The sequence below is a fragment of the Larimichthys crocea genome, chromosome I (genome assembly GCF_000972845.2).
Source record: "Larimichthys crocea isolate SSNF chromosome I, L_crocea_2.0, whole genome shotgun sequence".
In the NCBI taxonomy this organism is placed as follows: Eukaryota; Metazoa; Chordata; class Actinopteri; family Sciaenidae; genus Larimichthys; species Larimichthys crocea.
In genome coordinates this window covers 42,008,549-42,034,427 of record NC_040011.1, presented here as the reverse complement: position 1 = coordinate 42,034,427, position 25,879 = coordinate 42,008,549, and the positions used below count along the sequence as shown (strand labels likewise).

The window sequence follows — 25,879 nt, the reverse complement described above, 5'->3', positions numbered from 1 at the left end:
GATTACAATTATCCATGCCATCATGATGACATAACAACCACAATGTTGACATAGTAACAACCTGGCAACTGCACTGCATTAGCATAAGTGTCCTGTACCATTTATTCTCTTGTATCTTAACTACAAAAATGGTAAACGAAAGACTGTGACGTGAAACGTGTTGCTTACCCAGCCTTTCAGCTCATTGTTTTGGTTTTATTGGGCATGGTTTAAAGGGTGACTTCAGTATTTTTGTGTCAAAGTGACTAACAGGGACAACAAGTTTTAAATTTAGTCCAGCATAGAGTGAGAGTGGCTCAGCTGGCAGCCACGAAACAGGCCACAGAGTAATCCTTAATGGACGATTTAACGGCCCTCTCTTACTGCTCTCATCAATTCATTCTCTAATAAATCTACCGCCTACCTGCTCACCACCAAATGTCCAGCAAAGTTAGTGCAGCATAGTAAACACAATGGAGCATTTAGCTGTTAAAACTGTCGAGATATTTCCCCCAAGAGTTGTTGGATGGTCTTAAAGGAGACTGAATCTTGAACTTTACTTGAATAATTATCAGGAGGCCAGAGACAAAGCTCCAAATGAATGTTATTATTGCTCTGTATCTGTGTGATATGTAAATTAGCAACAGTTATGGTGATTATATGTCCTGTTAGTGTTTTGTTTACAGCTTATTAGTGCACCCAATGGCTAAAATAGTTCAAATTAAGGTTGCACATTCTAATTACATTGATCTATTGACTATGACTATTTACATATGTGTATTTTGAAGAGTGGCTTCCCTAAATGACTCTAATATAATCATGAGATGCAGCCTGTAAATGATGAGCAAATAACACATTAACTCCAAGATGACAAGAAAGGCAAGACACGTTTGGCATATAGAGCATGGGACAGAAACAGAAAAGAAACAATAAAAAAGAGTTCAAACAATATACCGAAAAATGCTTTTATTTAACATTATTCACCTGTTTGCACACACTAGATTTTGGGAGTATTGCTATCGTGCAAAGCAAAACTGCCGACAAAGATAAACAGTTGATTGGAAAACGCTTTACAGAGAAACATTTGGGATAAAAGAAGAAAACATGTTGACGGTGGAATGTTAAGATCAGCAGCAGCAAAACCGGATAACCTATATCCATTTCAAAACTAAGTGTGCTCACGTCTCAGACTAACACAGGACGAGGAATTTGTCAGAGGATGTCTTGTACCGCCACATATGAGTCATGACTGTTATATCAGCAACAGAAAAACACGAGTTGAAGCTCTTTGACATCGTTTAAAGTACAGTGTCCCTGTACAAATAGTCTGGGAATCACTGGGAAATATTTTCAGGCACAAATAAATGACATTTTAAGGGATTCTTATGCAATATTCGGACGTTTAATACACCGGAATTGTGTTTTCATAATGGATACATTAATGAATTGATGGATTTGAATGTATTTCCTGCATAAATTAAGGTGTTAAATCCCTAACACCATAAAAAAATACCTGATTTTTGAGAAATGTGTTGCTTATAAAACAGTATACATGTAGAACATTAATCTATCTCCTAATCAGTCCCTTAAAATCTCATTAAAAAATACCTTAATTACATAATGAGTGAGTCAAACAAACAAATAAGGTATTTAGTTTTATAGTTTCTAGTGTGACGACATAAACTGCCTAAAATCTAGCACAGCTTTGGTCAGATATTGTAAAAAAAAAGGCCAAAAGATATTCAGTTAAGAATATTATATTATGGCTTAAGTACAATAAATGCTCATACTTGGCTGGCACATTGGAAGATACAGCAGAACTCAGTTGGTATATCACAAGGCGGTGACACATGGGAAACTGTGTCATTGGCAAATTAAGCATGACCCTGAATTTTAGCTTCGTGTTCATGGTAGATGTAGTTCATTGTCTTTGAATGTTTCTCATGTGTCACGGCCTTTACATGTAAAGAAACAAAACCTTATTTTAAAAAAAATTACAAAACCTTTTATTCGTTTATTTTCTCGACAGGCTTCCTTACTCCTTGTCAGGGTCACAGACGGGCGACAGTCTCTCCCAGTATGCACTGGGCAGACCCTGGACTGGACATTGTATTCATCTATGGGCAATATCACTAAAACCCCAAAATATTTATCATGTAGAGCTGTTAGAGAAGTCTTACTTCACTGCAAACTGTCCCTGTCCTTCTCTGTTACTGATTTCTGAATAGATGGATAAAGTAACACTAATGCTGAATAACCGTAACAGGACAAAATGTTCACCGTCTTCAGGTCTCATCCAATCAAACCAGTCAGTCAACGTGTGCGTGTGTGTGTGTGTGTGTGTGTGTGTGTGTGTGTGTGTGTGTCCTTTAGGCCTTCTTCATGCCTCTTCCCATCAGGCAGGCAAAGATGGTCATCACCATCTTTTGATTGACCTCCACCAAGTCGTCAGGCAGCGCGTAAACTTTCGCCCCGATCTTCCTCGCCATGGAAATGGCATACCTGGTGCAGGACAGGGTCATCGTTAGGGTCACTATGGCAACATATTATATCTGTGACAGTTACATGTTTAAGCAGCAGATTATCTACGTTACCGAAGGCTTCTTAAATCAAAAGTTCCTCAGGTTCTAAAAATATCTACAAAGCTGTGTTTCAGTGATGAATCGAAGATATCATGAGTGTTCTTTGATGTTTCATTTCATTATTTAATCAATGTTTTAGCGGCTAAAATGTGGATTTACATTTGAGTCCCTGAGATTGTAACGGGACATGCTGACAGGTATGCATGCACATAAATGACGTTTTGTTGGGACATTATTGTCATGCAAAGATCACGCAGTAAGTACGGAGTAAAACTTTCAATAATAACTTTTAACAATTAATCTTCTTTTAGTGTTTTCTTAGTGGCACACTGTCAGGTTCAGTTCTCTACAAAATCTGTCAGTGTCCCAGAACATACAAACATAATGCTGACTATAGATAAACACAGTCAGAGAGAAGCGGGTAGGTGATTACTTGGCATTGTCCAGTTTGTCTTCGTCTGACGGATCCTCTGTTTTAACCAGATCAAAGTTCACGCTCTGCGGCTGAATGGAGTCGATCAGGTCCAGAACTGGAATACTGGTAGCGATTGATTTGTCCTGAACAGAGGAATACACACACACATACATACACACATGTACAAAGATCTGACTCCTTCTTTTGCTGAGAGAAAAATGCACACGGCGTGGTTCAACTCACCTTAAAGCTTTTGATAGAGGAAGTCTTGCCGGCCTCAGACAAAGTCTTGTTGACCCATGAGATGATCAAATCGTCTCCCGCAACTTCTCCGTGTCCAAGGTCTTCCAGAACATTTAAAGTGTACCTGCAAATAGATTTCAAGGCTTAAAATAAAAAACTATCATATTCCAGATGCAGCGTGGGGCTTTGGGAGTTTAACAGAGATTATTTTAAGGTGCAACACAATACCTTTCTGTAATTACTGTAAATAATCGAAACCTCTGTCTCCACCAGCCAATATTCAAAGTTCTAATGTTTCAATATGTATAATATTTTGCAGAATCAATACTATATTTCCTATAAACCCTGCTGCTTTCAAATATACTCTTCTTCCCTGACGCATTCCTGGCTTCACCAGAATAAACAGGAGTGTGTGTGCTGAGAGAACAGCGCCCTCTACCTGCTCTGGGCTGTACAGCAACTCAAACATCCAGAGTCTGTTAAAAGATGCTGCCTTTGCTTGTTTATGGTCATTTTCTTACCAACTCAGAATAACGATGAAGTTCATTATAAAGCGTGAATCACCTCCTCATCAGCTGCCACACCAGTGCCAGAGTTAGAGTTGCGTTTCCGTCGTAGAGGTCCTGTCCGCCAATTCCCACCAGAGAAAAACCAGCGCTGTTCTTCCCCAGGTCCACAGCGTAGGTGCAGTTTTCCATCTGTCGTACACACAGTTAGTTTATTTTATGGTATATTCAGTTGTTGTTGAGGACACAGAGCGTGGAGAGCAGTATGTACATTTACCTTTTTTAAGTGTCCTCCTCCGACTCCCTTAAAGGGAGGAAGGTTGACTTTGTTGTCCCAGTCCACTGGCACCTTAATCTTCTCATAAAGTTGTAGAATCACCATGGCGTCCTGCAGATCACTGCACCAGACACATACTATCAGTGTAGCAACAACCAGCAAACATTACAGCAGCAGCAGCAGCAAGCAAGAGAGATACTGTACTGACCCATAGATGTGATGAACATGTGGACTGACTCCAAGAGAGTTCATCCAGTTCCTGAAAGTCCTCTCCTCTCTGGTCTCACCTGGAGAGAGACAACAAGACACAGAGTTAAGCCTGATAGACACACAAGTGTATGAGAGACGGGGGGAACATTCATCTGCGCTTACTCTCCAGATTCCAGTCTTGGTTCTCTGGTTTGGTGAGAGCCGGGTGTTTGTTGAAGAGCGTGGCCACAAAGGCCATGTTGAGCTTCGCGTTTCCACACACGACATCGGTGGCGGTTACAAACTGTCTGCAGCCGAGACGGTCGGCCTGTTGGAGCATACACTCTGCTCTCTTGGAGAGATCCTTCTCCTGGTGACACACAAAGAAACAAACAGACAAACAGGGATTCATATTGTGTTGGAGAAGCAGCTGTAGCATTTATCTATGTAATGAAGTAAAAATATGAGAAATAAACACTATATGATGGCTGAGGATGTTGCCCCCATGGAAAGGCGACATTTCATGGAAGACAACAACAACAAAGACAGTGATTATGATGTGTAAAATAAAGACAAACATAGACTTAATTACTCTGTCGCTTGAAGCAACTTTGCAACAAACAACTTGTGTCCGTCAAATAGTTTAAAAAAAACAAAACAGACTTAATGTTCAGAGTTCAGAATGATGATCCTAAAATAACCCTGCAGGAAGCACGACGTCAACAGGAAGTCATCATCTGATAGCATCAACTGAGTTTAGACTGGACTCACACAGCTTAACTGACACACCAGCGTGTGAGTATGTCGATCCATTACTGACTGAAGTGTTAAGTGGCTCATAATACTGAGTAAAATATATAATTGACTATAAAAAAAAAATAGAAGAAAGAATGCAGTCAGTAAATGCATGACATTTTAAGATTTTAAAAAGGTAACTATTGCTTTTTGAACTTACATAAACACCCGTCATGTCAACATCAACCCGTGGCACGTCCTCTTTGGTGCCGTCTGGAGCGATCTGCTCAAGCAGGTGGAAGTACGCCTTGGAGTCCTGCACAGAAACAGATGGACATGCTGTTTGATACAGGTAAGAAGACCCAGTTAACAGTGAAATGACTGTAGTAATACAGTACAAGAGTTGACATATCCATACCTTAATATCACTGGAAAAGTTGGATATAGACATGCCGACTTTCTTTAAATGGAAATTGGCCCAGCGCAGCAGCAGCTCCTCAGGACTGAGTTTCATCAACTCTTCCAGACTCTCTCCTTCCTCCAGCAGCGCCGCTATAGCTGTTCACGGAAAAACAAAAGCATGACTCTGATTTGAATAAAAGCAAACATGTTTGTGCAACAGAGACTGTCTGTGTGTGTGTGTGTGTACATACCTTCATTGCGGCTCAGCTCTATATCAGCAAACAGTCCTATCTTGATAATCTGCCAGAGGAGTCCAAGCACCAGGTGAGGCTTTCCCTCCTTCAGATCTTGAGCTCCGATATTGACAACTTGGCAGCCGATGGCCGAGGCTGAATTCAGAGCCAAGTTCAGATTCTCCTGTTGGGGGGTAAAAAAAATGGAGACGCAAAGTCAGAAGGAAATAGTTTATGTAGGTTAAACTGAAAGCAAACCATTGATTGAAACTAACCTGTGTGGTGAACGCCGTGAGTTTCTTTTTATTGATGGTTCTCTCATCGATGGTGTCAGGGACAGAGAGGTTGATGAGTTTACTGCAAAAAACACACATGGGATGCTTAAAAACTCAGAACAGATCAGGAGCGGTGGAGTTAAAGGTTAAACTGATGTCGCTGGTGATTTACCAAAGCACGATGCCGTCGGCCAACGCTTTAAACAGAGCTTCGGTGCTGGGGTTGATGGGCAGGACGTGCTGACAGTCTGGATCCTTCTCCAAAGAAGAGTTGATGTAGTTGGCGAAAGCAAAGCGCTCCTGCTCTGAAATACAGTCGAGTCAGATGTCATGTCCCTGCTGTCATGGATACTGCGTTGGCATTGATTACAGTGGACATATCAGTTTATAGGTATTATTACTGTAAGTTATGCAGCTTCACTAACCAGAGATTGAATGTTGAGTTCCTTCACTGGAGATCTCGCTGGTGCCCCCGATGGCCACGATGCCTTCTTTCTTGTTGAGGGCTTTCCTGAAACCCTGGGCCATGCGGTCATTCTTCAAGTCCTGGAAAATCTGAACGTGCACACAAAAACACACACTGAAGCTACGAGTCATCAAACTGTGGTAAGATACTGCTTAATATCTATATCAGCAGATAGTTAGGTTGTTAGTTAGTTAGTTAGTCTTTTTTCCCCAGTTAGTCACCTCTTGAGTTAGTTTTATGAAATGATCACAGAAAGTACATTAGTAATACATTGATTTTAATATAAAATACTCAGTTAGTCAGTCAGTCAGTTAAATCAGCCATCATTTATTTAGTTTAACTGGTTAGTGAACTGTGAATTCGTGAATAGGTTGGTTGGTTGGTTGGTTGGTTGGTTGACTTGTTGGTTGGTTGGTTGACTGGTTGGTTGGTTGACTTGTTGGTTGGTTGGTTGGTTGGTTGGTTGACTGGTTGGTTGGTTGGTTGGTTGACTGGTTGGTTGGTTGACTTGTTGGTTGGTTGGTTGGTTGGTTGGTTGACTGGTTGGTTGGTTGGTTGGTTGACTGGTTGGTTGGTTGACTGGTTGGTTGGTTGACTGGTTGGTTGGTTGGTTGACTGGTTGGTTGGTTGACTGGTTGGTTGGTTGACTTGTTGGTTGGTTGGTTGACTGGTTGGTTGGTTGACTGGTTGGTTGGTTGGTTGACTGGTTGGTTGGTTGGTTGACTAGTCAGTCAGTCAGTCAGTCAGTCAGTCAGTCAGTCAGTCAGTCAGTCAGTCAGTTAGTTAGTTAGTTAGTTAGTTAGTTAGTTAGTTAGTTAGTTAGTTAGTTAGTTAGTTAGTGTTACCTACAGCCGTGAACTCTTCGAGGCTGATGCGACTGTCGTTGTCTCTGTCCAGCTTCTGAAGGAGTTCTCTGATCTGGTACCCGGGCAAAGGACGGCGCACCTCGTTGAAGAGGTTACCGAGTTCAGAGGCGGTGATGTACCCATTACCATCCAAGTCTAGAGGAGTGGGGTGGACACAAGAGACCGCGGGGCAGGAGGGAGAGGAAAAAAGCAAAGGTCAAGCATGCAACACTATCAGATTCAGTCAGTATCTGCGTGACAAGTTTTACATTTGTTATCCTAGATCTCTGCTTCTCTTCCACATATCCATATTTGCTGACTGACTGCTGGGTTGCTGAAGACTATCATGCAGCATGTGAAATTCCAGGAGAAACATCTGTCCGTCAGCTGGAGCACGCACAGCGTATAAGAACATGTGTCTGTCAGCTGCTTTACTCCACTTCAAATATGATTTACTAATATATCATCCTCTGATGGGCGTCCGCAACATCTGCAAACACACTTTTTTTTATACTCACCCACTTTCTGGAAGCCCTCCCTGATCTCCTCCATCTCCTCAGCGCTGATCGGTGTTGACATATTGACACCTGTGGAACAGAAAATAACACAGACGCCGCTGTTAGCTGCATTTATGAAAAGGGCAACCAGAGTTGAGATAACCGATAGTCTGTTTCCTAATCCCAGAGATCAGGATAAACTAGTTGATGTCATGAGTTCCTGTATCTAGCGACCACGCAGCTGCTTTTCATAATTGTAAAATATTGGTGCCACTTTGCATACCGTGGAGGAGCATGAAAAGTGTAGGCCTATTCATTAAAGTGACCCTGTGCAACGTCTGCTGAACAGCAGCTACTGTGGCCGCACATTACATGAGCCACCATGAGCTACCGATGATTTCATGAGTATCTGTTTTTGATACAGATGTTCCTCCCTAGTACCGATACCTAAACTTTGGTATTGGCCGATACCAAGTATCAAGTATTTTCTGACAGCATCATCACAGCCTCTTCTTTCTGTCTTATTATCTAGTTTGGTAGTCACTCAACTTGCTGACATTCAGCTAGAGGATCTTCTTCTTCACAGCCCTTAAACAGTAGCTGCCTAAATAGCAGGACAGCTACTAATCTGGCTCTCATCAGCTGGTACTTATCGCCTTCATTGGCTTTTGTCTTGGTTAGATTGAGGGTGTGAACAGGGACGGACTGGCAATCTGGCATACCATGCATTTGCCCGGTGGGCCGACGTGCTATTTGGGCCAGCAAGTCCCGATATATATATATTTAACGAGTAGATCACACACCCCAAACACACTCTTGGGCTTAGCGATGGGCAATGTGGGCCGCACAGGAGCGGGGGGGGGGGCCTGGCCAGGCTCGGGCGCATGGCGCATCTATGGCGCACGAGAAAAAAGTTCAGGGGGTGGGGGGGTTGTTGTGGGCTGCTCTGGTCCAAAATGCCAGGGCTGATTTTTTGTCCCAGTCCGTCCATGGGTGTGAACACCAGGGAGTCAGAGTAGGACAGATCATGACTTTGCCATGCTGGGGGGAAAAAAAAGGCAAATGGGACGCTGCCACATTTAGTGGCTCATAAATGATGTTATCAGACTGGCGAACAGACTCATATACTACCCAATAAACAATACCACATTCATAATGCTGCATAAGAGGCATTTCTGATAGCGCTGTTTGTATCAGCACAGGTCTACTTTTTCAAGATTCAGCTGAGCTTTATTGACTCATTTTCTTTAATAACTCGGGCACAACAACAAAAACAGATGTGTTAAGTAGGATGGCTCCAGGCTATATTAGCTTGGTCTATGAAATCTGATTCGTTATTCGTCTATTAATTGTTAAAAGCTCGGATCAGCCTGGAGCCATTTTTACAGCTCTGTTAACCGAGCCAGGAAAATAGATAGTCGCGTGATCTATTACACAAGGAGCCATTACAGTCACATCAGCCTCGTATGATATCTAACAGATTTATGTAGATTGTCTTTGATGTAATATGATTCTGTAATGGAGGGTAAAAGGTTAGTATAAGAGCTTATGAAGATGACTATTATACTGTAGATGCTTGATACTTGATCTCTGTGGAACACAAACAGATTGATTGAATCCACAGTGGCTAAGAGGTTAGAGGATCCGTTCAACCAAATCATAAAACTTTTCAACTTGCAAATGACAATCACAATGATTGTATCCATTATAACGAACACCATAGGGATTGGCACGGTGGTGCAGTGGTTAGCACTGTCACCTCACACATGGTTCGAACCTCGGCTGGGGTCTATTAGTTTCTGTGAAAATAAAAGCACCAACTGTCCGTGCATAATTAAGTTCACCTTATTTGTAGTAGGCCGAAATGATTTTGTAATTTACACTTGCTGACCCTTTAATAGCAGCAAATAAACTAATGACACAAGGTAGGTGAATATATGTTTTAGCATGCAGATCTTCTCAGCTTTGCAGCTTAATCTATCACACAATAATCATATATTATCATAGAAAATGCTGGTGTAGTAAGCGATAGTGAGATTAGCATGTGGTGTGTGTGATTTAGTCTGAGAGAGCTCTCTGCTGCAGAGAGCGGGGCCCTGCTCGCCGAGACAAGACGATACTGCGACTTGATGTATTACATCCACGAGCAATCAATACGAAGCTAGGAGGCCGAAGCCATTCAAGACAAGTCAAGCATTATAAAAATTAGATGTGACATCTGGCTCCAAATATCATAAGACAAAGAAACTCGATCCTCTCAAAGCAAGAGATCTGATTTAATTAGAAATCCAGATCCAACTTAGAGAAATCAATCATGTTTTTTAGCCTTTAAAAAGATTTTCTCCACTTGTTGCTTTTGACCGTCTGTTTTGATTCGGATCTTGTTTCCTCATCAATGGAGGTCACTCCATTCCAATTAGTATTCCTCTCTATGTGGCTGATCATGTTACAGCATGGGCTAAGAAACAAATGTGCTGCACCTCAATGCAAACATGGAAATGCAGTGGCTGCATAGCCAGCCAGCCAGACACGAACACACAGATATAGACTACTCTTTTATTCTTTAACTGCATTTTAATTGTATTTTAATTTAACTGTATTTATTTATCTATGTACCTGTTATATTTGTTTCTACGGCTTTGTTGCAAAGCACTTTGGGTACCATCTGGCTAATGTAAAGGGCTATTTAAATAAACTTGATTTGATTTGATTTGATTTGATTTACAGATGCAGGCAGGTAATCACAGGTGTCACCAAGTTTGTTTGAGAAAATAACGACCGTGTTGTTATTTAATGTCAGTTACGCACTCCCGAGGCGATTTGAATAATGAATGGATGATTGTAGATGCAAAACAGGCGTGCATATCCTATACATACAGCGTCCTTCTCATGATATCTTCTCACAATATCAGTTACTGATATGCCAAACTGGAGAGAAGTAAACGCATTAAACTCTAAGCTATGTTTGCAATCTTTAAAAGACAGGATGTCCATGCAGAATGGTTTGAATTGCAGTCAACAATATATATTTTACTGCCACCAGATGTCACTGCTTCGGGAAGAACTGACTTTTATGTTGAAGGGCTGTGAGGGTTTGTCCTCTGCTATGATTTATAGGTACGTCTCATAAAGCAGAGGTTGATTAAAGGGTCTGTTTGTTTGTGCCCGTGTTAAACATAAACATGAATGTGTTACAAAACAACATTACATAATCACATATCATGTGTTTGGGAAGTAAAAGCAGCTAATAAAGTTCACACTTTAAGTTAAAATGTTAAAATCCAGTCGCTCCTGGGTGAGCACACACACACACACACACACACACACACACACACACACACATATCTGTGTTTAGCATGACAACGCAGTTGATGTCACCATTCATCCTGACACATGGCTCCTGCTCTTGTCTCTCTGTCACAATATTATTCTATTAGAATATAAATTAAGAAAGAAATACAACCTCACACCAACTGCATGTATTTGAAAACAACCCTTATATATATCATACTCAATCTTAAGTGGTCGTGTAGTATTTTATATAATAGGCTGCGAGGAATAAATGACCATTTCTTTGCACAATAAATCAAATGTTTAACTTTGACACGGTCCATTGGCTCATGTCAGACTGAATTCTCCACAATAAATCAGCCAACGTGTCACCAATTTAAAAACAGTCAAGCAGTATTTATAATATATTGACAAATATGAATAAAATGGAACATTAAATCACATTAACTGGATTTTTCTTTTTGTGCATTTTCAGTGTCTGAACTATCTTTTGAATAAAATCTGCATTAACCCAGATAAACAGTGCACACTGTTAGTATTTGTCTCCAACATACCCTGAGGTGAGCTGTGTGTCTCCTGATGAATGGGTGAGCAGCAGCTGTGCCGCAGTGTGCTCTGCTCCTCAGTCAGCCTCACACTGACCAGAAAACGCCCCAAAGAAACAAACGCTCCTTCCTCTTACCTGAAGTCCGCCGCTGCTGTATTCAGTAATATCACACAGGGGGTGGGTGGAGGAGGGGAAACTGTATCCCTCTGTCGGCCTCTCACTGCTCCTCTGTCCCGTTTTCATCAGCAGACACCGCCCGGTGTGCAGGAACCGCCCCGCCCCTCCTCCTCCTCCGCCGCCGTCGTGCCACCCCCTTTCCCCCAAACCAACCTTTGTCTGCCTGAGCAGACATCATGTCTGACCAATAACAAAAAATATGAACAATATATACACTAATAAAACGGAAGTATTTTCTAAAAATACATTTTTTTAATGTTAATTCATTTGGAAATTGACATAATTTTAAAAATAAGACTGTTAATATAAAGTGTATGATAACAAATGTGTTTAATTTATTAATAACAATATTTTGAACTGGTGAATAAAAATGCAGATATGAATATTTCTTTCTTTAAAGCAGCCTAATACGGAAGACCTAAGCAGACATGCATTATTTATATATTCTCCATTTTCTTCATTTATTCATTCATTTCATTTGTTTTCTCAAGATCTCGAGTTATTTATGTCATTATCTTGAAATAACAAAGTATTTTTTTCCAGAGATAACGACGACACAATTAATTCGAGATCTCAAAATGATGGATCACATGTGATAGTCCTGGGATTTCCATCACACCTGACGTCATGCTGACTGATCGATATGTACTCCAATACTACACTGAATGATGTTTCCTGCAGTGATTTAATACACTAGACTAACTTTCTTTATTCCAAGATCTCGAGAAAATTATCCCGTTAACAAATCAGAGGGAATAAAATGTATGAACGCATGGCCTCTTTGGGCTTCCGTAGATAACACTTTAGTTAAAGGGGAACACAACAACAACAAAAAGACAGTTCACTCACAAACTATATTTTATTTTTCTAAATGAAACTAGCACTCACTGTAAACAAAACTATCTTGTTTTCACACAGTTACAGCTTCATTAGTAACACTTAGAGCAATATTTCATTCATTCATCAGCAGTATTTCATCATCAGCCTCGCCCAGTCGACACTTAATTAATGTTATTGGTTAATAATATTCGACTCACATCTGCACGTAAGCCTAGGGGGAAGAGAAACACATCTGAAAACACGTTGCTGACATACTACGTGTTGTCTGCTGTGACTAGTTTTTCCTTATGACCAGTTTTAGATGCAAAACAGTTCAGACAAAAGTCCCTTTCCAGTAAATCACTGAACATTTCATGTCAGTCTAAGACGTGGAAATGTATCACTGTAAGAAAATGTTGCTTAGATTGTGCTCAAGTAGTCTTTAGCTGCAGATTACTGATTATTCACTCTGCAAACATGCTTTATCGGTGAGTGTAACTTAGTGGTGAAGAGCTCTGCTGCCAGTCTCTACATGCAGGAATTCCTCCTCTCTCTCCCTCCTCCTCCTCTCATTCCTCCTCCTCTCATACCTTCCCTTCCTATTTATCCCTCCCTGCTTTTCGCTTCCCTGTCCTCTCTTATCTGTCTGTGTCTGGGGTGATGTGCTGAATCTTGCCGGGGTAAATTCCTCCCCTGTGGCAGAAAAGCATGAAGATCTTTCCAGGAGGCCTTGACTTTTACTGTTTGCCACATTTCTCTCTGGGAACCACAGTTAGTATTGTTGTAGTGAATCCTGCACAAACCTGCACACTGTCGTCCGATTGTTTCTCACTGCTTGATTACTGACATTGGAACATGAGTCATCTGCAGTGATGTAGAAGAAGAAGATTGATACTCGACCCCAAACAGGGTGGGGCAGCAGGTATTACTGCAGCTACGTCTTACCTCCCTCCAGTTTCAATGCAAAACCTTTCTAACCTTTTTTTTTTGTAATTGTGCTCTCGTAGCCTCCTCTAAGTATATCAAGCTTTCCTTTAAACAAATTAAATTCTCCGGCCGAGCTGCGGCTGAGCTTTAACTATTTAGAAGAGTACTAGACAATGATGTCATTGAATGGCATAGAGTTAGTGTTGATGGACCAGAGATCTTTTCCACAACACTCACCAAACAGGAATAAAATAAAGAAGAACAAAGTGAGACATGAGCCAAGTGTTTAAGGTGCATGCCACATAACCACGACGTGCTCGCTTTGAATTGCATCACATGTCATTTCCCTCTGTCTTCTCGTATTTCCTGTCGCTTTAAGCCAAACAACAGGAAGAAAAACAGAAGACCAAGAGTGTCCATCTACATTTTAATATCCACAGGGTTTATCTGCTTTTTTCTTTTTCATTAAACTTTGAAATGTCAAATGAATTCATAAAAAAATGTATGCTATGTGTTCTGAGAGCCCAAAATGATGTCTTCAGATGTTTTGTTTTGTCCTTTTTTAAATTCACACTGATACAAAACAGCCAAAAGTAGAAAAGCCTCAAATTAAAGAACCTAAATCTAAGAAATATTTGTCTTTTTGTAATTAACAAATCATCAAAATTCTCCATTTTTCTGTGAATCTACTAATCTTTAAATGTACTATTCTTTTCAGCTCAGCAATTTTTATGTTCTATATTTCTATATGTTGCATAAGTTTCAAAGGTCCTGAAGTTATTCTGATGGATCAGACCTCTGCTCACGCAGGTTAATTTTGGGCCGTGCTATGCTGAGAATTACAACAACAGTAACAGGACATAGTAGCGTCAGGGTCACTGTCATTTATTTATCGTCCTTCCACTGTCCCGACAGTGCCAGTCTCTGAAAGAACGAAGAGCCAGGAAGTCCAGAATGGAGGAGATGAAGCATGCTCTGCAAGTTGGTACAAAATGGGTGTCTTGAATAAACTGTGTGGTCCTGAGAAGAGGTCTAATCAGGTGACAATGCAGCTGTGTGGGGGGACCAGTGTGTGTGTGTGTGAGTTAATTTAGAACATAAAAAACATTGAGAAAGGTCAGAAGAGGCGATCCTCCCTGAATAACTACTGTTACAACACAAACAGATAATAAAATAATATCACAACCTCCACAAATAATTCAACCATTAAAGGAACGTAGTGAAACGTTAAATAGAAACCAACAGTTGATGGTTTGTGTTCCCATGTCAATACGGAAACAGAAGGACCTTGCATTTCCTCTGCTGGCTCATGTGATAACACTGACAGTATGTCAACAAGCCAAACAAACTGTTGTTGGTCGATTCACCATTGTTCGCCGCTCCTCTGCCCCTCAGCAATGTGTGTGAGGAGCCACAGACAGGACAGACAGGGGGAGTAATACAAGACAGACCGAAAGACTGAAAGACTGAAAGACTGAGCATTGTGCACTTTTTGGCAGGATGCGGTGAATGCTTTAAACACATGCTTCTGTGATTCATAAACCAAACACACAGAAAAACAGGACAGAAGCTGATACTGTGCGAAATTTTAAAGAGAACTGCATAAATTTTATTTGGTTTACATTTAATTAACCTTAGCTTGGACACAATAGCTTCAGCAGAAACAGCATACACACAATTCTTTTGGACTTCAATGCCCAGAATTCTTAGGTGACGTTAATTAACAGTTTCCTCTTTTAGACCTCATACCAGGGTCCAAAAAACGTACACATTTTTAATGTTATTAATCCGACCTGCCACAACCAAACGAGGGAGGAGAGAACACATGTAACCTGTCACTAAAAATAAGTATCATTGAAAAGATAAGGCTGGCAGGCTCATCAATAAATCAGACGACAACCCAAAACAGCAACGCTGTTAGTCCATTTCAAATCATTTAAGACTTCCCTACCCTACCAAAGACACAAATATTTAAAAAAAATGAATCACCAATGTTCATTTTCATTTCCCGACACAGCTGGGCACTGTAGTTTTTAGCTGAAGTTAGTCAAACAGGAGTAAACTACAGGAGGGACTATTTTCAGCGGTGGATGAATCCACATTTGGTGCTCTCATTAGTTTTTCCCAAAAGCAGGGCTGTGTACATGGGATAGAGTCAGAATAAACTACAGTGTGTGTTTATGGTAATGAAGGAACATGTCACTAATGTGTTTTTAATAGTTAAGTTAATTAATGGAGCTCTGTTACACGGAGGATGAAGAAGTATCACACATCACAACAAGAACAGAGAGGGTCAACTCATATTGTGGCCAATATTTTTCAGTCTTTGTTGACAGGAGCAATTACATCATGCATGAGGTCGCCATATGACCCTGACTGGTACTGTAAGTGCAGACCGGGCAGTAAATCCCCAAACCACTTCAAAGTGTGGTTAGTTTGTTGTTCAGTTGTTGCGCTGATTTCAGCTTTACCCATCTCACTTCTCGAAAAATGGGACTCTGTGAGTGTTAATCTCATCTCATGTTTGCTTGGATAAGCAGATATCTGGAAATATTTCTTTGCTGAACTCATTAAGAAGTGACAGCAAGATAGCCCAGCGGTTAGTGAGGTCATTCCCTTTACGCAAATCGGAGCACCGGGGGTTGTCTCCCCTCATCGTCCGCATGCCAGAGTATCCTTTAACAAGCCTGCTTTTGGTTGAAAAATAGTTTCTAAAAAGGCTCGATGGCTTTTATGATTAGTAGATATAACACACTGCTGGAGGGACTGTGGTGTTAAAAGTTAATATCAGTGGGATTTTGAGACTGAAAGCTCCAGTTAGGGATGAAATAGTGTGGCGATGCCAGACCAAAAAAGCCAGTATGACTTGAGGTCTAGGGAATTTTCATCTTGTGCTGATTCCAGTGTGTGGGATTGGCACTGCTGGCTGCCAATTATAGCTGTCAATCACCATGAATCTCTGCCGTGGGTACACTGCGCTACAGTTCGTGTCGAGTCGTCCACGTCTTTTCTCGGCACACTTTGTCTGAAATGACTAAAAAGTTCAGCGGAGGTGTACGGTTACCCTGCTTGAGTTTCATCCCTCTTCCCACCTCCACCCTCTTCTTTCATGAAATAACTTTTGAGAGGACAAAACAATCCCTTCTTTCTTCCCCTAAAAAGCTCTGTTTATTTTCACCTCACATCAAATGAGACATGTCAAAAAGCAGAAACACGTGTAAGAGATATTAAAAGCGTCGGAGGATGTTCTGTCACATCCTGTTTGTGAACAGGTTTGACCTCTGACCTGCGCTCCAGTACAGTACATTCATGCTCCATAAAAAGGAGTGGGAGAGAGGAATGCGTGTGACCGGCTGCTGGTTTTTTTTCTATCTGCAAGCTTGCGGAACACAAAGTGTTTTGTGACACATTTGCCTTTCATCGGTGGCGGATCAAACTCCCCCAGTTGTTGGTCGGTAACTTTACACTTCTCCCATTATTCAAGGTTTGGATGGCCGTCCAATGACGGCATTTCTAATTCTTAACTACACCTACGGTGCTTCTCATAGAAAGGGACGACTGTGCATCATCTGCAAGTTTGAACAGAACATTTTCTCCTACACGAGGTGTTCTGACTCTAAATGTGTGTGTGAGTTGATAAATGTAGGTGTAAATGTGTGTGTGTTTTCCCAGGATCTCGGGCAGTAGGTTGTTAAATCTGAAAGGCGACGCTCGTGTGTGTGTGTGTGTGTGTGTGTGTGTGTGGCTTCAGGCAGGTTCTCTGGAGAACAATACTCTCCGTCCTGAAAGCCACACCCATCTTCTCCACCTCCATCCCCTTCAGTCACTCTAAGCCCACTTCACCTTATTTGGTCGTGCCGGCAGCTCAACTGGTGATTGGTCGAAGAAATGAAACGTTTCGATTGAGAAACACACCTGTACAGGCTTGCACACACACACACACACACACACACACACACACACACACACACACACACACACACAGGTACAGATATGTCAATATTTTAAGTATGTGTGCGTTGGCTCTTAAAAATTGCTTCTTCTTTTTCACATCCGTTTGTCTGTACATTTCTTCTGACCCTCCTGGAGGTCTTTCAAGGATAATTCCAGGACATTCCAGACCCATTAAAAGTGCCACACATGCAGCATTTTGAGGAAGTACCCAATCAGGAAGTCGGTCCGTTATCACAGAGGGAAGATTTGCCTCCGTCTTTTCCTCTGAACATATTTTATAGTCATAGATTGCAGTCACGATAGGGAGTTTTAACTTCATGTGTTTGAGTGGGGTTTTCTCTTAATTCTCCTAATTGTCATTATTGCAATTAACTGTCTTCTAATTCATTAATTTAATAAATCATCTAATGCATAAAAAATAAACTGTAAAATATGACACGTGGTAAAATCCTATAAAGTGTGCTACTGCTTGACAATCTCTTGAAAAAGGAGAAACGGCGGCCTCTGGCTGACAAACAGAAGAAAGCACCGGGAAAGGTTTCAGATTTTATTTATGTGACATACATTTTTATAACAAGTACACTCTCTGCAGGTTTTTCTATCAATGGATCGGCGTCGTAGTGGGTGAACCACTTAACGTCAGCTTCAGTCAGAGGGCTCTCCCGCAGACTCCAGTTCAGATAACACAGCTCTGGTTGGGACAGAGAAGCAGACGAGTAGTCAATTAAGTGATTAGTTATCAAATATCAATTAAGCTGATAACAGATTAATGATTTTGACTTATTTTTTTAAGGGAAAAAAAAGACCAAATTCTCAGATCTTAGATTTTTTTTTAGTCCTCTATGAGTAAACCGTCTAGTAAATATCGACCCAAATCGATTAATCGAGAAAATGATTGACAGATTTAGCAACCAGAAGTGTCTGAAAGGACTCTGAGCTGCTGTGGATGAAAACTTCTTTCCAGTTCTAAATGAAAAACTTTCATTTTGGTCTTCGAGGGCTCCAAACCTGTGGATTGATCCCTGTTCTTTTTTCCTTTTGTTAATTTGTTCATCCATCACACGTGCCATGAAGCCTGGAGAGAGATCGAAGCTCTACTTTCAGGTTTCACAAAGAGTCTGTAGGGTTAGGTCAGGTTCATTTTCCTCTGAGATTACCCAATTTCACCATCTGATTTCTTTTGAGCCTGAAACTTAGCCACAGTGCCTTCAGACTACACACTGTGACAATAACGATCAGTAACAATCATGAGAGCAAAAATGGCTCATAATTTGGAAGTGTTTAAACACATCGTCGGATGATCGCTGAGCACACCCTGCCACATTAAGAAGCCACAGTAGCTCGGCTCTGCAGCAGGTCTGAAGGGCACTGAGATGTTTTTATTGTGTATTATATTTATATTTTCACAGTTAAATGTCCTTGTGAAACCACGCGGTTTCTTTGTGCCGTTCTATGATATTAATACTGCAATCTGTTAATGATGAGATAAACACAAACGTTTCTTCTCTTTGATTATTCTTGTTTCGCTTCATCGTACGAGGCGACAGACTTGTGAGCGCTCTCTCCTCCTCACCTTTGTTCCTCGCTTAGCTCAAACTCGGCCAGCGCTCGCGTTGCCAGCTTCGGCGTTGCGGAGAGACAGAAGGCTGCGGAAAGCTGGACCAGCTCCACTGCTCTCTGGGGAGAGCCGTTGCTGTGACACGCGGACAGGAAGTCCTCTAACAGCCCCTCGCTGGAAAACAAAAGGAGCATTTATGATTCATTTGCTGGAATGTCACATCAGGACTCACCTGCACTGATTCATGCTGAACTGTGTGTTTGAATATGACAAACAAAGACTTTTATCATCTTGTACTAGTGACTTGTTTGTAATGAAACCTCCTGTCTGGACAGGTTTGAGACTTTGGAGCCAGCAAAAACAATTCCGATTTTACAGCTTGTAATTACCGCTGTGAGGATGTCGTGAACACGTTTCTGCAGATGCTACCTTTTTTAAGTGAGTACTAGTGTTTTCTGTTCTTGTGTGAATAACTTGGAGCTCTGTGGTCAGTTGAAGACTTTCAGGGTGTTGAATAAAAAGTTTCTCACTGATAAAAATGAACTATTTTCATCTTTATGTTTGTGGTTTGTGCAGAGACTCACGTTGGAACTCTGTTCTTTGATTTGAAGAGCTGCAGCATGTCCCTGCAGAGGCAAACAGAGGAGGAGGAGGAGGAGAGGTCAGATGCATTTCGTTTTATCATTCGGCAGTGAGACTGTCTCCCGGAAATGGACGGACAAGACAGACGGACAGCTCTTACCAGGCCTGCTGGGTCTTGTTGGCTCGCAGCAGCAGGGTGGAGATGTGCGAGAGGGAGGAGTTGCTCCACTCCAGACCGGGTCTCCATCTGTCTCCCTCGAACACGCTCTTTACATCCAGAGCACATGCTGCAAAAGACTCCTGAACCTGTACACACACACACACGCTTTACTACCTCCAAACCTGAGACATATCGTGGAGGACGAACTGTGATAGCAGTCTCACTGACCTCGGGACTGTGTGTCTCTCTGGCCATCAGGTTGAGCACCTCCTCCACCAGGTCAGCCTTATTATCATGACCCAGAGTGCGGATATCTGGAAAAAGAAAAGGAGGTCAGGTTTCGTGAGTCATCGAGTGATGTTAGATTCCTGTAGTTATCTTTAAACTCACCTTTCCATATAGTGGGCAGCAGATCCAGGCGACTGTCAGTGTCCAGAGCCTGCAGCAGGTCCCTCAGTCCCTGAGAGTTTGGGTAGTACAACTAGAAAGAACAGAATAAAAAAAAACTGTTCCTTTATGTGCAAAAGGCGCAACCTTCACCTCACTTTCTCCTTTATGTCTCTTACTCCTCGAGCTAAATAAACCATTTTAAAAACCACCTTGGATTAGCTGGAAATGTATCATCACAGAGCTGAAAACCAGCACCAGAATATCACAAAAGTTATTATTGATTCTTCAGTAAAACGGTCTGGTGAGAGAAGCACTGACCGAGGGAATGAGCCGTCTGTACCACTTCAGCACCACGTCGATGTGCTCCATCATACACAGCAGGTTGAAGAAGCGCCCACTGGAGAGGAGAGAGGTTCCACTTACATAACTGCGTCTAATCACTTTTAGGTTTCAGCCTTACAGCCTCCTCTGAGGTTACAGGTTACAGTCTGTGGAAAGGTCGTACTTACTAGTAAATACTCTGCTGGAAGGAATCTCCCAGAAGCCTCCAGTTCTCGTCGACTTCCACGAGACTCTGGACCTTATAGCTCAGGTGCAGATCTTTATGATCCAGACACTGTTAGGACAAGAGAGAGAGACGAGGAGGTGAGGTGGATGAATGGATGCACAGCTCCTAATCTATTAACTGAAATAAACAAAGCAGTTTCCATTTATCTGACTATAAATAGCTGAATATATATTTGGAATTAGGATGGCAGGATTGGTTGAGCAGGATGTTAAAAGGTTTTGGAGATGCGTCCACATGGTCACGATCACTCATAGACCAGAAACCTCCATGAATACCTCACACGACCTCACTCTAAATAACACCGATCTGTCACTTCAAGTAGGCGTTATTCATATTTTAACAGAAACATGAAAGAAACAGAAGTATTTCATGACCTCAAATAACAAACTCCTCATTTAAAACTCCAATAAAAACAAGTGCAGGAACCTGTTTGTAAGAAATGTTTATACAAAACACGTAGTAAAAAAAAAAAAAGACTTACTATCCTCATAGCACTGGAGAAGAACAGAGCTGGAGATTAAGAAGAGAAAATATGAAGTCAGTGTTAAAGACGGGTAAATCCTTCTGCTTTGTTTATGCTGCTTTTTATATTCTGAAACTAAATAAAGATGATCTGTACAATCAGCGTACCGTCATCGGGGTCCTGGCAGGTGAAGCTGGCTCCGGCCAGCTCTGTCATCACTTCCTGTAAAATATCGACATTGCTCTTTCCAACGGAGCCTGGAGAAAGAAAAGAAGCACTTGAAGCCAGCAGCAGCGGAGACTGTACCGCGAATGTTCAGTGCAATGCAACAGCTTGTTTACCTGCTTTGAAAAAGACTGCCAGGAGGTGGTTGAAGGTGGCCAGACTGGGAGCTGAACACACAAAACACCGTTAACACCAAATCAAATCAGATTTTTATTTGTGTAGCCCAAAGTCACAAAGTACATTTGCCTCGGAGGGCTTTACAATCTGTACAGGGAGTGACACCCTCTGTCCTTAGACCCTCGGTTCGACATCCATCCATCGTACCGCTCCGATACACTCATCTTCATCTTACTACCGTAACCCTTGTGTGTGTGTGTGTGTTTGTGTAGTCACCTATTCCCAGAGCCTTCATCTCGTTCAGAGTCTGTCGAGCTTGTTGTCTGCCTAAAGCGCCGCAGCGTCTCAGAGCTTTGAGGACGCTGTTGAAGGTCAGAAGGTTGGGCTGGACTTTCTGTTGACTCATCTGGTTCAACAGCTCCTGCGGGGCAGAGAGAGGAACGCAACAACGATGAAGGACTTTCTTTCAATATATATATGGAGCCCCAAAGTCTTCATGAAAACCTGGTGTTCAAATAAACAGTGAGGAGGCTTACAGTGATGACGTCCCATCTCTCGTTGTATTTTTCTCGGACGTCTGGAGCTGCTGAGATCAGAGCGTTGAAGATGTGGACGTCAGCTGGGAACAGGAGGTCGAATCATTAGTCATCTCTCAACAGGGAGTGAAAAGAGTGCTAACAAGCCAATTACCCTTCAGACAGATGTGCTGTCTGCAGGTTTTAGTGGGTTGATGTAAGGCTTTGGCACCATCTAAAGGTACTGTCAAGAATAACACTGCGACTGACTAATTTTCAACTAAACATACTTAAAGAACAAGCAAACAGACAGTGAAGTTGCATGATATCTAACTTCAACACGATTGTCTCCTGCAACTCACCGGTCAGCCTGTTGTTCAGCATGTCTGTGTACACGCTGAAGGCCTTTGCATAGGCTCCATGCTGTGAAGAGACAGACAAACGTTTAAAAAGGTGTCTACAATAAGCTCCCTGAAGGTTTGGACATGAAGAGGCTGCTCCAATGAGTGTGTTCGTACCATCACCATGCCTCTGATCAGAGCAGAGTAGCACCGTGTGTCTTTCTCGGGCAGCAGGTTAAAGATTCTCTCCGCGTTGTTGTTTTCTTTCCAAGTGACCTTGAGGAGGTCTGACGCCCGGCGGACCCTCCATTTCCTTTTCTTGTGGTCGGCTCCTGAACCCTCCTGAAACAGAGCACGCTGTAGTATTAATATGTCGTCCGAGCGTGGATGTTTTTACTTAATTTGCCGAGGTTTGGATCAGGTATTAGTCACCATGTCCTCGGTCTGTGGTTGTCCATCCTGGACGGGGTCTCTGTCAGAATAGAGACAGATCAGGTCAAGCAGGTCATGGGTCGTTTCCACGGAGACTGCCGTGCCTGAAAGAATTTGATTGATGTAGAAGGATTACAACATAATTCCAGAAACAGAGAATGTGTGTGTGTGTGTGTGTTCTCACCAGCTTGCAGCAGTTGATCATACATGTCAACAGCAGCTGTAACTTTCCTCAAGTTGATCCGTTCCTTCAGAGCTTCCTCGCTCATCTCCTCCAGCTGCAGTGTCACGGTCTCTGGCATCAGACACTACACACACACACACACACTTTGTTGTTTGATTTCCAGGACTATATATTCTGCAGTCCTGTCCTGTGTGTGTGTGTGTGTGTGTGTTTCTTACTGGTATATGCGGTTCAGCAAAGTCTTTAGTGAAGAACTTGGGATTGCTGTTGACAAAATATTTGGCTGCAGATCTGCCGGACTCCTGAGAGAGAGAGAACAGCTTCTGCAGAGAGAGAGAGAGAGACAATGATACGTCAGGAACAATTATGTCAGTACATCAGGGGCTATTTTATGTTACATACGTAAGCGCAGACGTACAAACTCAAGAGAAGTCCTGGGAGCGAGGTATGAATCGTCTTGGAACTGGTAGGGATATGCTGTAGGATCCTGGAGGGAGAAAAGACAGACAGATAAAACGGTAAACATCCACTCTGAAGAGATCCACGTCCACGCAAGCTTCAGAAAGACAAAGGCAAAGGAGCGCTCACCCTGCTGACAGTCGCCGCCAGAGCCTCCAGCACCGCCTCCTTGCTCCTGTTCAGAAACAAGTGACAGTTAATCCCTTAAGTCAGATTGTCGTTTATGCAAACTAAAACATTTGGCTCTATTTAAATGAAAGTTTCTCGGACTATACGGAGAGTTTTGACTGCTTCATTAACTGACATGGACACGTACCATGTTTTCTTCCTTGGAATGACAATGGTCTCTGTAGATTCTGCAACAACAGCAAGAAAAAGGTCAAATGTCACTGACATATCACAATCAATTAGAGGATGCATTTCGCCTCTGATGTTTTCTCTTGGTTAGAAGGTCAGCTCTAATACATCTAATTATTTGAAGGATCATTAAATCTAAAAAACATCACAAACATTATCCATTAAGTAGAGTTAGAATCCAGAGATGGACGTTAAGTTTTTCCTGACACAGTATCTGTACTGACAAGAGTGTTTTTGTCATAAACAGAAGTCTTCTTCAAAATTACCTTTATCGGCTTCTGCAGCTTGTTGTCGCAGAGCTGCAGTCCAACCGAAACTCCTGAAAACAAACGAACAAACAAACAAACAAACAAACTCTGATTCAGCAAAAGACCAACTCAATCCTCTGGTAGACCCTGCATCAGTTCAGAGATCCTCTTGTTACACAAACAGTGTCTACGTGGGGTGGCTGTGGCTCGGAGGTAGAGCAGGTCATGCACCAATCAGAAGATTGGTGGTTCGATCCAGCCTGGGCAAGATACTGAACCCCAAATTTCTCCTGAAGGTTGCACCATCGGTGTCTCCTCGAACTGATGAGCAGTTGGCACCTTGCATGGCAGCCAATGGCATCAGTGTATGAATGTGGTACTGTAAAAGCACTTTGAAGACTAGAAAAGCGCTATTTAAGTACAGACCATTTACCATTTATGTAGGCAGACATAGAGACTTGGCTTGGGAACTTGGGAGGCTGGTTCAAGTCCAGTATGGAACAAAGTATGGTGGTGGACTGGTTAGCTGGAGAGGTGCCAGTTCACCTCCTGGTGCCCTTGAGCAAGGCACCGAACCCGCCATCACTCCACCATCTCTCTCTCCACATTTGCATGTGAACAATCACACATACATAAACATGTGTGTGTATAAAAGCAGACTGCGTTATGGGAATTTTTAAAAGAAAAAAACCCTTAAATAAGAAAGACTGGCTTCAAAGTATCAAAGTTTAATTTGAATGTATTATTCTTGTAGAAGAAGGAGCGTTTAACAGTGCAACACACACTAAAGGGGTTACAGAGAAAAGGCTCCTCGAGGAGCTCTAACCGTTGGTTCTTATACATTTTTTTAAAATGGGCTGTCTCGGACACCTCCCACCTGATACAGATAATAATCTTAACATACTTTTTTGGTTTTCTGCTAAGTAATGAGCATTATGTTTCATATCCACATGGTGCTGTTCTTAAACTACTGATTTATAATGTCTCCTGAACACCTTAACCCCAGTATAATCCTAATTTTTATAACACTATCTATCTATATCTGTTATGGGAATTTTTAAAAAGGAAAAACTCTTGAATAAGGAAGACTGGATTCAAAGTATCAAAGTTTAAGTTGAATTGTACAAGAAGGAGCGTTTAACAGTGCAACACACACAAAAGTGGTTACAGAGAAAAGGCTCCTCGAGGAGCTCTAACTGTTGGTTCTTGTACATTTTTTTAAAATGGGCTGTCGTTATTTTTTTGGTTTTCTGCTCACTAATGAACATTATGATTCATATCTAAATGTTACTCTCTTGTCCTTGTAATTCTGATTTATAATTATCTCTCCCTGCCAGTAAATTAGAGGCCAGCTAAGGGAAATGCAGAAGACATGCAAAAGACAGGACACACACACACACAATATCTATATGAGTGAAAACATCTGCACCACACTATAATCCTAATGTTTATAACAGACTGTACAGTGAAGATAAATGACAGTATTTCCCTTTATAATAAGTCTGTTCATGGAGACATGACCTCCAGCTGCAGCTGTCAACACTCACGCAGCAGCAGAAACAAGAATTAAACGACCTTAAAGTCACCCAGGTTTCAAACTCAGGTGTTAAACTGTCAGACTCACCTGTGGCTCCGTGTCTGCTGCAGGTTATTGAGCAATAATCTTCCGTTTCTGTGAATGAAGCGTCCGACATGCCGCCCGGGAGCCGCCATGTTGTTACACACTGACTGAAGGGGACAGGGAGAAACCATTCGGGCTCAGGAAAGAGGGGGGGACAAAAATAATAATAATAACAGTTAGCGTTTTAAAATCACACTTAACGTTCACACACAGCTACTTTAATGCTAAACTTGTTATATAAAAGTAAAATATCCACTAAATGTGTACAAACTTTATCTATTCGCATACACCCCCCCTCCT

At 41.9% G+C, this 25,879-nt stretch overlaps 2 protein-coding genes across 3 annotated transcripts; both read right to left on the bottom strand.

Moving 5' to 3' along the window:
• Nucleotides 1–930: 930 nt before the first annotated feature.
• On the bottom strand, nucleotides 931–11,749 carry LOC104935341 (plastin-2). Of its 2 annotated transcripts, none has more exons than XM_010751169.3 (16): nucleotides 11,618–11,749; nucleotides 7,666–7,734; nucleotides 7,152–7,303; nucleotides 6,262–6,391; nucleotides 6,009–6,141; nucleotides 5,837–5,918; nucleotides 5,580–5,745; nucleotides 5,345–5,484; nucleotides 5,147–5,242; nucleotides 4,375–4,561; nucleotides 4,211–4,289; nucleotides 4,003–4,123; nucleotides 3,784–3,917; nucleotides 3,220–3,343; nucleotides 2,995–3,119; nucleotides 931–2,481 (listed from the first exon to the last, which is right to left on the bottom strand). In XM_010751169.3, the coding sequence occupies exons 2-16, from the start codon at nucleotides 7,724–7,726 to the stop codon at nucleotides 2,349–2,351; spliced, it is 1,863 nt and encodes a 620-aa protein (XP_010749471.1). In that variant the 5' UTR covers nucleotides 7,727–7,734; nucleotides 11,618–11,749; the 3' UTR covers nucleotides 931–2,348. The 2 variants fall into 2 exon arrangements, with proteins under 2 accessions (XP_010749471.1, XP_010749470.1); XM_010751168.3 differs by having other exon boundaries at nucleotides 11,490–11,737.
• A 6,143-nt stretch (nucleotides 11,750–17,892) lies between these two features.
• Nucleotides 17,893–25,715, bottom strand: ptcd3 (pentatricopeptide repeat domain 3). The gene is made up of 23 exons (XM_019258361.2): nucleotides 25,583–25,715; nucleotides 23,977–24,029; nucleotides 23,670–23,709; nucleotides 23,483–23,528; nucleotides 23,313–23,381; nucleotides 23,113–23,217; nucleotides 22,895–23,018; nucleotides 22,711–22,814; nucleotides 22,456–22,620; nucleotides 22,300–22,360; nucleotides 21,959–22,041; nucleotides 21,699–21,843; nucleotides 21,422–21,472; nucleotides 21,248–21,337; nucleotides 21,099–21,127; nucleotides 20,559–20,665; nucleotides 20,368–20,446; nucleotides 20,050–20,140; nucleotides 19,888–19,973; nucleotides 19,660–19,805; nucleotides 19,502–19,543; nucleotides 18,933–19,091; nucleotides 17,893–18,050 (listed from the first exon to the last, which is right to left on the bottom strand). The coding sequence occupies exons 1-23, from the start codon at nucleotides 25,708–25,710 to the stop codon at nucleotides 18,005–18,007; spliced, it is 2,049 nt and encodes a 682-aa protein (XP_019113906.2). The 5' UTR covers nucleotides 25,711–25,715; the 3' UTR covers nucleotides 17,893–18,004.
• Between the last annotated feature and the right edge of the window lie 164 nt (nucleotides 25,716–25,879).